The sequence below is a fragment of the Musa acuminata genome, chromosome BXJ3-7 (assembly GCF_036884655.1).
Source record: "Musa acuminata AAA Group cultivar baxijiao chromosome BXJ3-7, Cavendish_Baxijiao_AAA, whole genome shotgun sequence".
Classification (NCBI taxonomy): Eukaryota; Viridiplantae; Streptophyta; class Magnoliopsida; order Zingiberales; family Musaceae; genus Musa; species Musa acuminata.
The window spans coordinates 6,507,543-6,523,664 of NC_088355.1; the positions used below are offsets into that span (position 1 = coordinate 6,507,543).

The 16,122-nt window shown below is 40.7% G+C and overlaps 2 protein-coding genes across 3 annotated transcripts; one reads left to right on the top strand and one right to left on the bottom strand.

Moving 5' to 3' along the window:
* Positions 1–3,947: 3,947 nt before the first annotated feature.
* Positions 3,948–7,198, bottom strand: LOC135643570 (leucine-rich repeat extensin-like protein 4). Of its 2 annotated transcripts, none has more exons than XM_065160681.1 (2): positions 4,564–7,198; positions 3,948–4,367 (listed from the first exon to the last, which is right to left on the bottom strand). In XM_065160681.1, exon 1 carries the CDS (start codon positions 7,196–7,198, stop codon positions 4,955–4,957), a length of 2,244 nt encoding a protein of 747 aa, XP_065016753.1. In that variant the 3' UTR covers positions 3,948–4,367; positions 4,564–4,954. The 2 variants fall into 2 exon arrangements, with proteins under 2 accessions (XP_065016753.1, XP_065016752.1); XM_065160680.1 differs by having other exon boundaries at positions 3,948–4,440.
* A 5,114-nt stretch (positions 7,199–12,312) lies between these two features.
* Positions 12,313–16,122, top strand: LOC135642604 (probable choline kinase 2). Its single transcript, XM_065158888.1, has 7 exons — positions 12,313–13,088; positions 13,841–13,962; positions 14,045–14,240; positions 14,826–14,943; positions 15,035–15,082; positions 15,737–15,837; positions 15,921–16,122. The coding sequence occupies exons 1-7, from the start codon at positions 12,729–12,731 to the stop codon at positions 16,017–16,019; spliced, it is 1,044 nt and encodes a 347-aa protein (XP_065014960.1). The 5' UTR covers positions 12,313–12,728; the 3' UTR covers positions 16,020–16,122.

Consider the following 16,122-nt stretch of genomic DNA (forward strand, 5'->3'; position numbering starts at 1 on the left):
GAGGGAGTTTTGGTTGCACTTTGTGTTGGTGCACTAGGCTTAGCCATGAGCATAGCCATGTGAACGATGGCCAATTACATAATACATTTTTTAGTTAGATATTTTTAAATTTTCGATCTTTAAATTTAAAAATTTTATATTAATTTTTATAATATATTTTTTAATTAGATATTTTTAGTATTTCGATCCTTAAATTTAAAAATTTTATAGTTATGAAAGTGAAACATTTAGTTTCATTTATCCAAACGTTATTAATTTTATTGACGGAAGTATAAAAACAATGGATAAAAATATTATTTTAATATTTTAATTATATTTTCAATGATAGCAAACGACAACATCGTTGGAAGGAAAGTAATAATGAGAGGTCAGGCAACGATGCAAATACCAACGCTTTGCATCTTCTTCGGTGTTGACGCAATTACTGAGTGATAAAAGGGATGCTCGACATCTACATTAGAGTCGATGTAAATGCAAAGTGGCAACACTTGCATTTATGTCGACACCTGCATCTACATTGACATCATTATAGGTGTGAGCGGTTCTTACGTCACTTTGTATCTGCGTCGGTGTTAACATAATTATCGAGCGGTATCGACACGAATGTAGAGCATCGGCATCTGTGTCGACGCCTTACCTCTTACCGTTGCTCTCCCTTCTTATCTATAATAGCCACTCGCAATTCTTAGCAGTGTCGTCGTCCATCATTATCAAAAACGTAACTTGATATTTATTATAGAGATTCTAATATAAATTTTTTAAATATAAAGATTAGGATATTAAAAATTTTAACTATAAAAAATATATTATAATTAGACCTGCAGATGAGGTTGTGAAGTCGTTGTCTCTAAGCCCTAAGCTAGATGCGCTATCCGAGATAGATCGGCCCACCTTTGTAAAGGATGAAGTCCTTTTCATCGAGAGGGTAGATTTATAGTGGGAGTTGGTGGACAAATTGAATGCATCTATTAAGACCTGGGCCTGATGGGCTAACTGGCCTATCAATTTCGTTTGGTTTAAACCACTGACCAAAATGCTTAAGCTGAAGTTGATAATAGTACACTTATCAGACCCTTATAAGTCATTCTTAATCCTGTCCACTTTCGATGTGGGACTAATCAGGGGTGTTACAGCATCTGTACAAAGTTTTAGCTTCTCTTTGGTGTGCTAATCCTGCAATAATAACTGGTGTGCACTATCGTCAGCATCTTGCTCGAAGAAACAACATTTTTCTAACAGTATGGAGCAAGCTCACAATAGAAAAGGCACGTATCCGTTTTAATCATGAACGAGTAATGCACATCAACAACCGAGTCCATCGAGTATGGGAGACATGATCCGACACTCGTTTATCCCTACATTGCAAAGGCAAAAGAAATTAAATATGAGGATAAAAAAAAAGCTATAGGTGGGCTAATTATAAATTTATATTGAAATTATTATAGTTATGAAAGTAAAATATCTAATTTTATTCACCTTAACGTCAACGATTTTATCGACGAAAACATAAAAAACAATAGACAAAAAGGTAATATTAAATTAGTAGTTATGTTTTCAGTAGTGACAGATATTGTGGATAATGAGTGAGAGCGACAACGAAAGATGCGACATAGGTAGAGGAGAAAGAAGATGATACAAATATCGACGTTTGGCAATTATGTTGACGCTAGCGCATATGCAAATATAGAGTGACATCACTCTGCTTTTACATTAGCACTAACAACAATACGGGAAAAGGCGACGCGACTCTGCATCTGCGTTAGTGCTAATATAAATGCAAAGCAACGAAAAGACTACTCAAAATTTATTTTAGTGCCGACATAGATACAAAGTAACGATGCTCTACATCTGCATCAGCATCGATGCAAATGTCGAGCAACTCTTTTGTCACTCTGCATCTGTATCAGCACCAACATAGTTGTTAAGCGACGTTGACTCAAAGCATCGACATTTGCATCGTTCTCCTCCTCCTCTCCTTTTGTTTTATCTCTCACCGTCACTCTCCCTCCTTATTTATAACTGTCACTCATAGCTCCCGCGTGATACCATCGTGTGTCATGATCGAAAACATAACTATGGATATTAAAATTATATTTTTATTCATCGTTTTCATAGTCCTATCGGTAAAACCAATAACGTTAGGGTTAATGATGTTAGACATTTCACTTTCATAACTATACAGATTCTAATATAAATTTTTTAAATATAAAATTTGAGATTCCTAAAATATCTAACTACATGAGATAATTTATAATTAACCCTCTATCGATCGTCAAATATCATATCCTAGTAGTGAAAAAATATTATTCGACAAGAATAATTTGTAGGCTTTATCATAATTTCGTTTTGTATAAGTAGATAAAAATTTTAATTAGTTTATAAGGAATTGTTTAGTCCACTGTAATTAGTTTGGATTTAAATATTTTAAATTAATATTTTAGACTTAATAAGTTGATGGATCAATTATGCTATCGAACAACTCTCTCGTAGCCAATTTAGCTATCATTGCAAGGCCTCTGCCGAGGAAATGGGATAAGTGTTTCCCTGCACAGCATCTATTCTGTGATGAATGGATAACGCAAATATCTTGATTTTTTTGAATACAAGTATCCAAAGAAATGAGAAGACAAACCTAAAACTAAAAGCTGCAATACATTATTATCAGGGACAGGAATATTTTGATTATTATGAGGGACAGGAAAAAGACCTCCCTCCCTCCATCCGCCTTTGTCCTTTTGCACCCTCTTTTATCCATGCCGGTATAGTGCACAACATAATAGCGATGTGGAAGCTAATGCGATTGGGTGAGTGTCCTCAAGAACATGGGAATCATTTGGATCCTTCCCCAATCTCTCACTGTCCAGCCCTGGCACTGATGAGAATGAGAAAGCAGATGAATTATGAGCTCAAACGAGAGGACGAGAAGAGCGAGGCATGACGGAGTAACTTCTACGGGAGGGGTCTTCAAAGATCCTCGCATGCCGTCTTGCCTCCGATCCTTTCTGTGCTAAGGTCTTACGATCGTCAAATGGTTACTCCAAGCTCGTTCCTTTGGGATTTATCAGATTTTGCTGTGTATTGATTTCTCATATTTTACTGCATACTAACTTCCTAATCAGTATAAATTTTTGCTAATGATATACTTAGTTTCCAACCTATTCCAAAAAATTATAATCAGGGATGTATATTTTTTCGGCTCGAACTAATTACATATTACTCCTTATAATTGGATATATTTAATATTTTGGTTTCAACACTTTTAAAAATTATGTTGAGATTTTTATAATTATAAAATTGAAGCATTTAAACCAAAGTGAGACAGAACCATCACGTGTTTAGTGATAATCTTTGTATTTTCGATTCAAATATAATTTTTAAAAGCATGAGAATCAGAATGTTAAAAATAGCTAATTAGAAAAGATAATTTATAATTAACACCCTCACCTCTGAGCTAGGGAAAGATTTTTCTTAAATTGACCAATTTATTTAGTCGATTGGCTTTTGATCATTTTGATTTTTTTAACTTCTATGAGAGGAAAATATGCTAATACAATTTTTTTATTAATTAAAAACCAGATATTTTATTGGATTTTTTTATTTTTATAAGAGTATATATATTAATCATTAAAATGTTATATAATTATTTTTTATATCATAATAATATTTTTTATAATAACCTAAGGAATATTATATGCAAAAGGTTTTTGTGAGATCTAAGGATACGTAATCTTATTTTTTTAAATATTTAACAAATTTATTTTCAGAATCATAATATCTTAAATAGCAAAAAAGAAACAACTTTTTATGGTTGTCTCATTTAACAATATAATTTATTTCATTATATAAAACCTTCATGAATTAAGTCGTGGAAACGTAGCATCGACGAGCGACTTAGAGATAGTCATATCGTCGAGCGACTTAAGAGCACCGCTTGAAGCACGGCAAAGAGAAACGAACCAGAAATAAATGGCGCATTCAAGAACATTAACTTGTCTTCCACCTCGAGGACTCTCTTTGGCTCCTTCCCTCTGCTGGCCTCCACCGTCCCCGTGAACCAACCAACTGGAGCTGTACCCAAACCAACAACGTTCTGCATAATGCCTGCCGCCTGCTCGATCGGCACAACGCCAAACGAGGAGGCTCATCAAAACCCGGACCCATCTCGCCACCAACAGCGGTCAATCGATGAGTGGCGATGGGACCAAGCAGCCGCCGTAATGGGTAAAGATCCAAGTGCGGTCTGATCGATCACGGCCACTCTCTTGCAGGCTTCACCGACGATTACGGCAATTAATATGGGACATGGACGCCTCACCCACTCACTGCAATTCACTTTCCACAGTCGATGGACTGCTGACCGCTTACCACTGCAGGAAGCAGTTCAGAGAATTTATGTGATGGCTTAATGGACGTGACATTGCAAGTTACTCAAACCACAGACTGCACACATAAAAACCCGATCAAGACGAGTAGTAAGGCAGAACTTTGAGAATCCACAAGTGTTCGTGATGTAAAAATATAGAATGGAAAGAACAAAGTATAACAAGAAGATGACGACGATACCACAATTGATCTGCACGCATGTCTTGGGTCTCATGTTCTCTATACATACATTTTTTTGTCCCTGCAACCTACTGTTCATTCTCTTGCTCTGTCGACAGTTCATTCACAAACCCATAAACCATTGCATAATTCAAATTACGTGGAGAGGTTCCTCTTAATCCTACCCTTCAGTGCTTCTCCAACTCTGCATCCATCACCATGACGGAGGTTGAATGCACCAAGCAGCGTTCTCGAACTTTGAGCTGTTCCTGGTGAGCTACGAAAGCAGCCAGAGAAATAACGTAGCGCCAATTAATGGAGAAGATGGCATGATAAGAATCCAAATGAATGAAGACATTTTTCTGATGCCTAATTGAGGATAGGAGAAGGACGAGGACAATTTTCAAAAGAATCAGTGGAGAGGAGGGGGAGGCGGAGATGCGTATGAGACTCCGACGACAGGTGGCAATGGACCTCCGTAATAGGGTGTTAGCGGAGGTGGTGAAGATTCCGGTGGTTCTATACATGGAGGCGGAGGTGGCGGTGGTGACAAGTAGTGATAAACCGGTGGTGGAGGCGGAGAGTTGGGTGGGGGTGGAGATGGGTATGGTGGCGGAGGAGAATAATAATGCATGGGAGGTGGTGGTGAATTAGGCGGTGGAGGCGATGAATAAACTGGTGGAGGTGGCGGCGGCGGTGAAGGAGGAGGTGGGGATGGGGGCGGCGGAGACGGAGGTGGTGGCGATGGAGATGGGGGAGGTGGAGGAGATGGTGGTGGCGGAGGAGAATAATAATGTATGGGAGGTGGTGGTGAATTAGGCGGTGGAGGCGATGAATAAACTGGTGGAGGTGGCGGCGGCGGTGAAGGAGGAGGTGGGGATGGGGGTGGCGGAGACGGAGACGGAGGTGGTGAATTAGGCGGTGGAGGCGATGAATAAACTAATGGAGGTGGCGGCGGCGGTGTAGGAGGAGGTGGGGATGGGGGTGGCGGAGACGGAGGTGGTGGCAATGGAGATGGGGGAGGCGGAGGAGATGGTGGTGGCGGAGACGGGGACGGCGGGGGTGGTGATGGTGGTGGCGGCGGCGGGGGAGACGGCGGAGGAGGCGATGGAGGCAGCGGCGGCGGCGGAAATGCCGGCACGAACGGCTTACACCGAAACCAACTGCAGTCCACCGGGTGCGACAAGAACGACTCGCACTGCTTCCCCGACCGCTGCAACGGCCGCTCGGGAAGGCAATTCCTCCGGTCGTCGAATGACTGCACCTTCAAGCACGACGGCGGCTCGCCGGTAAAGAAATTGTAGGAGAAGGTGAAGTTTTGCAGATGCGGGAGCTGGCAGATGGACTCCGGGATGCGCCCTGACAGCAGGTTGTGCGCGACATCCAACTGCTCGAGGCTGACCATGCGGCCGATCTCCTCCGGCAGCGGCCCCAGCAGCTGGTTGAAGCTGATGTCGAACACGGTGAGCTTCCTCAGCAGGCCGATCTCGGGCGGGAGGCAGGACCGCAGCCCGTTGTCCATGAGAATGATCTCGTTCAAGGTGTTCGACATATTGCCAAGGCTGGCTGGGAGGCAGCCGCGGAAGCGGTTGTTGGCGAGGACGATGACGGAGACGGGGGAGTTGCCGATATTATCGGGGATGTCGAAGGCGAGCCGATTGTGGTTGATGAAGATGGCATCGAGGGGCTTGTCGAAGAGCTCGCGAGGGACGCCGCCCTCGAACTCGTTGAACCGGATGTCGAGGAACTTGAGCGAGGGGAGCTCGAGGAGGACCCTGGGGAACTTGCCGGCAAAGCGGTTGTTGCTGAGGTCGATCTCAAAGAGGCGGGTGAGCTGGCGGAGTTTCTGGGGGACGGTGCCGCAGAAGCGGTTGGAGTTGATGTGGAAGAGGGCGAGGTCGGTCAACAGGCCGAGCTCCTCAGGGAGGTACCCGGCGATGTCGGCGTGGTTGAGGTCGATACCTGCGACGACGGTGAGGGAGCGGTTGCAGGGGAGCGGGGCGCAGAAGACGCCATAGTAGGAGCAGACATTGGGCCCGACCCAGCTGCCGGTGAAGTTGTGGGGGTCGGAGAGGATGGCCTTCTTCCAGGCCTGCAGGGCGACATAGGCGTCGCGGAGACGGGGGTTAGGGAAGCGGAAGGACGGGTCGACGCTCACCCGCTCGCCGCGGTCGCCGTACTCGTCGAGGTAGTACAGCAGCTGCCGCCTACGGATGAACCCGGCCTCCGCGTCGGTGAGGCCATGGCTGCTGAAGGCGGCCGCTCTCGCCGCCGCAAATGAGATCAAGAAGAGGAAGAGGAGATGAAGCTTTTCCGTTATGCTGCTTCTCCTCTTCATCGCATTCTCGGAACAACAATTACGCTTGTGGAAGGGCGAAGCAATACGAAGAGGAGAGTGAGGAGAATGGGGCAAAGGTGTTTGCTTTCTAGGTATGTGGAGCAGAGAGGGGAGAGGAGAACACCAAGGACAGCTAACGCACAGCTCAAAGCCCACCCCACAAGACGAAGGGCATTCGGCTCCTCTAAATAAGCTCGCTTCCATGCGCGCGCGCGCGGAGGCGATCGGGTCGCTCCTCGCCAAATATTTAATCCCGAGTGCATCAGCGGTAAAAAGAGGGGTAGTCATGGGCAATTCCGACATCTTGGCGTCTGGCATGCATGGATGGATGGATGGATGGATATCGATGGTGATGGGGACGGAGGGATCAAAAGGTCGGGCGGGACCCACGAGACGCCCACCATGCCATGTGAGCGGGCCCCATGGTCACTTCCGAGCGAGGCCCACCTGCCGCACCGCGTCTCCCGTGACGATAACCAAGCCACGTCATAAATCTCCCTCAGCCCCCACAACCAAGTCGCTAACCCGTTGCGATCGCCGTCACATTTGGCCCGATTCTTCACTGGACGGACTACACGAATAACTATTGACTGGCGATCGCAAGATAATTCTCCCGCTGAAATGTCATCTTCCTCGTTCGTTGACGACCTCTGTAGTGCGAGGCCACACAGCTCATGTTCTCATCAGGACCACCGCAAAGAAGCAACAGACACTTCAAATCCAAGTCGATTGTTTAATCCCGAGATAGAATATTGATATACGAAGAGCAGGGTTGGAAATTTGTAGGCTGAGGACTAACGCATCGGTGATGCAGGTGCAAAACGTATTGCTGTGGAATTCTATTCCACAGCTGTTCCGTTTGTCTCCTTCGGCTTTACAACCCCATACACGATTCTTTCTCCAGATATAATGGAAAAGGATTCCCGTATGACCAAGAAATCATAATAACTAAGGTCGTTCTGCGAATTCATTAGACATGAACTGTGTGTCATACATACAAAGGCGTATCCGACGCGACTATGAAAGCGTGTCACAAGAGACTTCACTAAGAAAAAGAAGTTAGAATCTTCCAAATGCCAGTGGGCAAGTAGCTGTTCTCCAATCATTCATTCTTCCATGGCTTTTCCTTCTCCCCATCTCAGCCTTCCGTTCCTCCCTATCTTCTCACTTCAACAGCACCCCATACGCATTAAATAATTTTATCATCATTACCGTTGTATTATTTTATTAGTCGTCGTAGTAGGAGCAGCAGCAGCTGCTGCTGCTTCTTGTGTGTGCTGGTCATCAGAATGATCTCCTCCACCTGCATGTGAGCGGTTTGCACGAGACAACGCTATTTTTGTTTCCTTCTCCCAAAAGGATAACACTTAATCCTTGCAGTTTGTCACCTCTTCCTTCCTTTGCTCGGAAAAAGGAGGAAGAAACTAAAAAAAGAAGATTGGGGTTGGTGTGGCGCGTCCATCATTGATTTGTGATTATATAATTTGAGCTCTTCTGGAGCTTCTCCCTTGATTATTTTCTCAGCTGCTCACGTTCTCTGTCGATGCTATACCTAATCTAGCTGATAACGTTTCAAGGTCAGCTTCGTCTCATAGACATGGAGAGAGAAGTCGAAAGAAGAGCTGCGGAAGACGTGGAGAGTGGGTCGGCATCGCTGCCGCTCTCTTGCAACAGCTGGGATGGGAAGGAGACAGCTGACGAGAGAAGTAAACGCGTGGTTTATGGCAAACCGTTGCACATTGATTAATGGAACTTGGAAGGAGAGCTGGGAGCCAACTTGGGGCATGGAAGTCAACCCGACGATGGCACGGTGGTGGTGGCATGTCCATCGCTCGCCACCATGCATCGTGCACTAACTTATCTTTTACTTGGAATGGGCTGTAAGCTTCGTCTTCCTTGCCACAAACAAGTAACGTGTGCTTGATGCCGCCTACTTAGTTCAGCTGGTGACTGGCTATCGCATTACTGATACCTCGTGGACGCTTCAATCGTCGAGCTCGAGATAGCAAACGAGCAGCTCCTCCACGAAATCCCAGTCGAAGATCTCCACGCACTGTGAATGCATGTTCTCCATCATCATCAGCATCGACTGCCATAAGAAAAATTGTTGGTCAAACCTTCTGGTTGAGCAATTCGATTTTAATTTTTTATGATTGTTTTTTATTCGGAGCTCATTGATTTGAGTTTTATAGATACTCCGTTTACTTTGACAAGTAAAATATTTAATAAATCCAAAATATTTGTCTACCTAAATAAAGTCTATGTTAATTTCACTTGGATTTCTAATTCCTTTGTTCGATATCTCCCGAAAATTATCTCAAACCATTCTTCTCTCATTATTTGTGTCAATCAAAATATGGCTCACAAACCTCATTAAAAAACTCTTTTGTTTCAAGACTCGTTAGAAAGAAATCACTCGGGTCAAAAGCTTGATCTCCAATGCTTGGGCTAAGCCTAAACGTACGATTCCCCCTATGATCTCTATTTCCCAAAGCTTGTTTAGACTTCATTTTCTCCTGATTAAGAGTACATAGAAGGAAGGTGGCAACCTTAAGCATTATATTGTTGAAACTAGCACTCCATCACCTGTATTGTATTGAGGAAAAGGAGTCATCTTATCCTCTTAGTGAGGAAGAATATTGCACCTGCAATTTCTCCATAACAAGTTTGTGGCCCTTACTAGGAAGGATCACCTCTATTGGTGGTCTAAGGCCAAAACTCTGTGGTCAGGGGATGGGGATAGAAACATAAAACTTTTTAATTGATCTATTCAACTTAGAAAAAATGTTAATTTTATCCTTTTTATTTCTCTTGCTAGTGGTGAGATCATTATCAATAACTAAGAAATTATGATCGACCCTAAAAGTTTGATCCCTTATCTTTCTCTCACATAGGCTTGAAACTAAATTTATGTACTCAATAATATCTCTAATTTTATTTGTAGAAGACTTATTTGTGAGTTTTTGCTTGACGAAATTAATTCTATAGTCTTTAACTTAGGCTTCGATAAAACGCCAAGCCCTGATATATACATATTTGAAAATTTCAAGGGTTTGTAGAATACAATCAAAGAAATCCTCTTCCATGCCTTTAAGGATTTCCACCATATTGGCTTTCTTCCTCCTGGATGGGGGAAAACTCACTTGGTTTTCATCGTCAAGAAGAGTAATTATTTCAAAAGTAAAGATTATAGACTTATAGCACTTTGTAATATTATTTATAAAATCTTTATCAAAGTTATTGTTAACATAGAAGCCTTATCTTAACAATTTAATCAATGATTTTCAATCTGTTTTTGTCTCGGGCTACAATATCTATAATAATATCCATATTGCCAATGAGCTAGTCGGCCAACAATAACGGCAACAAACCTCTTATTATTCTTAACTAAGATCTACTGAAGGCTTTTAATAATATTTCCTAGTTGGTCATTTCCAAAACACTTTTATGGGATTCCCATCTACCTTTGTGAAATAGATTTAAGCGGGATTTCCTCATCCTCTTTTGCTTGGCAATGACTATGCCTCTAAGTATTAGATAAGATGACCCTCTCTCACCATATCGGGGTGCAATAAGTTTTATCTACGCTACTTGAGGATAAAGTTAATAATAATGACATTATCCCTTTCAATATTAAATGTATCAAAATTTCACACTTTCTCATTATGGATGATATTTTGATTACCTTTACAAGTACTCTAAAACCTATTCTAACTTATACAAAGTAATCTGAATTATTCTTTTCAAGACATTATGACTCCTAAATCAAGCATAAAATATGCTTATTATTGGGTATCAGGATCTTGACCAATGTGATACCTTAGTTCATTTGTCTTTCGTAAGCAACTTACTATTTCTCTCCAATAATCTCTTATGGATAAAGCTCTTCTTAGAATTGAAAATTGGCCAAAAAAAAATTCTTCTATCTCAAGCTTGAAAGCTTATTTTAATTAACTCAGTCATCAATTCTATTACTATTTACTATCTTATAAATTTTAGATTTTCTAACTATATCCTAGTACTATTACTATTACTATTACTATTATGCAAAAAGTCATCAATTCTATTACTATTTACTATCTTATAAAGCGTTTTTTGGGCGAATTTTTCTAATTCAAAAAGTCTAAATTTGATAAATTGAAAGTATATCATTAAACACAAAAGAGATAGGAGATTTTAAGTCAAAGACCTAAGTATTGTTAGAGATAAAATTTACTATTTCACCTTCTAAACAATGATAATATAACTTGGATTAGGATTTTTAAAACAAAATATGAAGATGTTAATCCTTGAAACAACCACAAGCCTATGTTTTCCTCTTCTAACTAGAAAAATCTTTGCTCTCTTATTTTCAATATTAAATTGAACTTTAGGAAGGATGTTAGATCTGTCTCTTCTATTAGTACCCGAGAGGACTCATGGATAGATAACCTCTTTATTTTTTAGATGATCAGTTTTTGTTAATATGAGGTTTTTGAATTATTAGTCAAAAGCATCTGTTTTCATTTTCTAAATAGATGCTATATGATCTCAACTTTTGTTTTCATCCATTGTTGGTCAAGAGGATTAAAAAGATTCAAATTTCGATTTTTTTCCTGTGTTGATTTTTGGATTGGAGTCTTTACTCCAAGCGATAGGATCTCTACAACTAGTGCTTATCATTTGTTGAGAGAGAGAGAGGCATCATTAGAATGATCAACTTTAGTAATTCTTTTGACATCGCCCTTAGAATGTGTCCATCTACTTTTTTGGTACCCATAAAATTATGGAGATAGTCACAACTGACTAAAGATCAAGATTTACATATTAACATAATTATATAGAAAACAAATATTTTTTAAAAAATATATACAAAATTTAAAATATAAAAAAAATTTGTATAAGAAAAGTCTCATATAAACTTTATTGATTTCATAATATAGAAATTTTCAACAATAGTTAGTTTCATACAAATAATATTGCAAAGCAACGTATAAAATTGACTACATTTTTCAATAACAAACTTTATAATATTAAGGATACCAATAGATAATATATTAGGAACAATAATTATAATAATATTATATCCATCCAAAATCATGCAACATATTTATCCCTGTATTAAACAATTCATTGCTAATCATAGTCACAACAACCGGATAATTAAAGATGTTTCGTTCTGTAATATACGGGAAATTGGGAGTTAAAACGGTTGCTTGCAAATCATTTTAAATCTAAGCAAAATGATATTATACTTCAAACCAATGATGCATCATTTTGATGGCGGTAACTTGCTGTTCAGGTTCGTACTGCGTACACAGAATTGAACTATCCACATGCATACACATAAGTAACACGATGATGATGGGTCCCACCTCAGGCGAGTTTTTGGCGTCACTCGTAATAAAATACTTAATCTCGGATCAGAACAGGGTTTCTGCGTCGCCCGCTGCTCCGTTTCCGGCTGCCGACCGCCTCGATCCCACTCGTGCCTCCGGCGGTATTCTCGGCGGGCCTTCCGTTGTTCCTCCGTCCATCTCTCTCTCTCTCGCTCCGTTTCTTTCTTGCAAAACTTCTCCGTTGTATTCCTTTTCCTGTGTTCCAATCCGCCATCCGCTATTTTGGGTTTGTAAGAGAGGAAAAATCTTTATTTTCCCTGCCGTTTCTTTTCCTTTTTCACTCGAAAACCCCAAAAGATTCGATTTCTAATGCACTTTCGATTTGCTTTGCCATAGAATTTTGGATTCTTTCGGGTATTAGTCAAAACTTCAATCTTTCTGACGGAACTTTTGGATCCTTTCGGGTTGTAGCCAAAGAGTTGGGTTGTTTCTTCATTTCCCTCTAGTGTTTTCGTGGCTATTTGGGGAAGATGGTAGTCACCGAGACCGCTGAGCCAATGGAGGCCGCGGAGCGGATCCCCAAGGAGGCCAAGAGGATTCTCTACGATTTGGCGTCGGAATGGGGCGACGTTGCGGATTCTGAGGCGTTGGAGGTGGTGCACCTCAAGGGGGCGATGACGAACGAGGTGTACCAGGTCAACTGGCCCACCTTGTCCAAGGACGGCGTCTCGCGGAAGGTGCTGGTTCGGATATATGGCGAGGGGGTGGACGTCTTCTTCGATCGGGAGGCTGAGATCCGGACGTTCGAGTGCATGTCGCGGCACGGCCAAGGGCCGCTGCTTCTTGGGCGTTTCGCCACCGGCCGAGTCGAGGAGTTCATCAATGCTCGCGTATGTCTCTATTCCACTAAAAAGTCCCCTTCTTTTCACCTCCAAACCTATCGTTGTTGTTGGTTATGAAATGCTGCATCGTTTTAATTGATAATCTCTGTTCTGCTAAAGGTTTTCTGGTAGCATTTAAATCTTATTCCGCACATCATTATTTCTTAGGTCCTTCTTTCATTTGATGGTTGCTGAGATATATCGCCCAAGTTTGTTGTAGACCAACAAAGATGAGTATCTTAGAAGTACAATTCTATGAAGCTGTTTTTTTTTCATGAAATTAATGAATTAGATCTTTTATTTTCCTTGAGGAAATGTGCTTTAATGCTGCCTGGAGAAATTTGGAAGCATCTACTGCTTACCTGGTAGCATCGATTCGGTGTTCCTTTTTCTATTAGTTCCATTATTTGCTTGTGGATTGTGCTATATACCTTATATGTATATGCTGTCCCAAATGCTATGCTCCATCATGTATCCCTTTTTGTAAGATATGAAAACGACACAGTTGGGTTCTTTTTGCCTGCAAGTCCAGTGGATTGTCAATATAATGCACGATCTGATTGTCCCATATTTAGAAGCTCAATGAGACTACAGACCCAGCTGTAGTACTCGTACCATTTTCAGAACTGGAAAAATCATCCACATTTTTTTCAATTTTTTGTTTTCCAGAATATGAGTTCAGCACATTAGCCATAATGGACAGGTTACACAAGCATAAATTTTCTGTAGTAATACTTGTTCCGCTGCTTTTGGTATTTCAGACTCTCTCCGCAGCTGACCTTCGTGACCCTGAAGTATCTGCCCTCATAGCATCAAAGTTGAAGGAGTTCCATAATCTTGACATGCCTGGTCCAAGAATGGTTTTCTTATGGGAAAGATTAAGGTACATGTTTAATTACTTAATGATCTTCAAACTATAGTTTGGACATTCAAGTTATAGCTCATATTACTTATGTTGCTGTCAGAAATTGGCTTGGACAAGCCCTCATATTATGCCCCTCTGAAGAAGTTAAAGAATTTCAGTTGGATACACTTTATGAGGAAATAGCTACTCTGGAAAACATATTGTCAACAGAAGATCAGAGTACTGGCTTTTGCCACAATGATCTTCAATATGGCAATATCATGATGGATGAGGAGTCTAGACAAGTGACTATCATTGTAAGTTTAACCTGATCTTGATGGTGCTTTGAGATTATGATGAGTACATTCGGGAATCCTCTGCTAAATGGTTGTATCTCCAGGGACATTTTGATCCTATGTAGAAGGATGTCACACAAGATTACATGAGCTAAGAGGGTATAAGCGATGAAAAATTACTCCTACATTTATAAGCAGTCATAGAGCAAAGCAGTTTAGGTTGAAATAGTGGTTTGCTCCTTGCATTTTGTTTCAGTTTTGTTTTAGTCATAGAGAATAGTAGTTGTCAGAAGGGAATTTAGAAGTATTCATTGGTTATTTGAAGTCTTTGGCATTTTATGTCTCACTGGCTGTTCAAATTTTTTGCATTTGTATAAAAAGGTATAGAAGCTCGGCTTTCATATGATGATGTGATCTGGCTTTATTGGTCCATTTGCACTTTAATTTTGACTTCAGTGGCACAGCGGTGCATTTTCAGGGCTGCTCCAAATTTTTTTGGGATTATGAACCATGATCTTTGTTGGCTCTTTACTGCATACCTGAAGCAGGCATTCCCAGAATTTGACTTATTCCAGATCATCTTTCTCATTCCTCTTTTTGTTGCAGGACTATGAGTATGCAAGTTTTAACCCCGTCGTATATGATCTTGCCAATCATTTTTGCGAGATGGCTGCTAATTATCATACGGAAACACCTCACATTTTGGATTTCAATAAGTACCCAGGTTGGTGATTGTTAAGATATTTCTGAGTACATTATAAAAATTTCTAGCATGTAGTACTCCAACTTCAATAATATTATTTATTTGGCAACAGATGTGGAGGAGCGCAAAAGATTTATTCAGATATATCTAACAACTTCAGGTAATCTGTCTGGAATCAAGATAATACAACTCTCTACTGACCTTCCATATTCAAAATCATACTTTAATGGACATGAATTGCTGTCAATCCTGATCAGTCAGAAAATTCAACGATGAGTGAATAGGAACATTTGTATAATTCCTAGACATTCAATATAAATTGAAAAAACTATGACATTCTTAGTTGTGGCGAAGTTGAATCGAAGGGTCTGAGTAAAATAACACTGGCCATCATCCATTGGTCATTTTGTTTGAAGTCAGCATTTAGTTGAACTGGTGGCATATCATGGGGGCAGTGGACATGATGGATAAGCATCTAGTTTTACATAATTGCTGAGCTGTGTTCTAGATGTTCATTTCTTGCAATCTCGTTAGAGATGACTATTATCTTGTCAACTCCTTTGTGATCTTAGGGAAAATTAGTGAAAAATGATGCAATTCTACAATGTCAATCATTTGATACTTTGGTGTATCTGGGAAAGTGTAAATTCATTGAACCCAAAAATGTCAGCATCCTTATTATATTGAGCAGCTAAAGTCATCCACAAATTTATATAACATAAATGAATTGTCATCTTTTGACATCATATTATTATTATTATTGTTTCACGCATCTCATCTTGAATACTCATATAAATAATTGCCATTGCTGTAGGTGAACCATTGAAAGATACGGAGGTTGAGAAAATGCTGCAGGCTATTGAGAAATATGCTCTTGCCAGTCATCTCCTTTGGGGTCTATGGGGAGTTATATCGGTAGGCTTCCATCTTTTATTATGTTTGCTGTTGTCGGACACTGATTGCGTGAGACGTTAACAATAAATCGGGTTCACCTGCAGGAACATGTTAATGAGATCGACTTTGAGTACATGGAGTATGCAAGGCAGAGGTTTCAGCAGTACTGGTTAATGAAGCCTAAACTATTAGGATCCGAGTGAACTGTATGTTTATACCACCTTTCTACATGTGATGGTTGCTCATCCCTCCTATACTGTGTATTCATCATGTAGTATAATTGCAAGTGCCCCTTATTTATTTTCA

Bases quoted from the DNA above. Each gene is read 5' to 3' on its own strand.
- LOC135643570 (XM_065160681.1), bottom strand. From the start codon at position 7,198: ATGCCAGACGCCAAGATGTCGGAATTGCCCATGACTACCCCTCTTTTT.
- LOC135642604 (XM_065158888.1), top strand. From the start codon at position 12,729: ATGGTAGTCACCGAGACCGCTGAGCCAATGGAGGCCGCGGAGCGGATC. The intron at 13,089-13,840 runs GTATGTCTCTAT...TTGGTATTTCAG, and splicing joins AGGAGTTCATCAATGCTCGC to ACTCTCTCCGCAGCTGACCT. The intron at 14,241-14,825 runs GTAAGTTTAACC...TTTTTGTTGCAG, and splicing joins CTAGACAAGTGACTATCATT to GACTATGAGTATGCAAGTTT.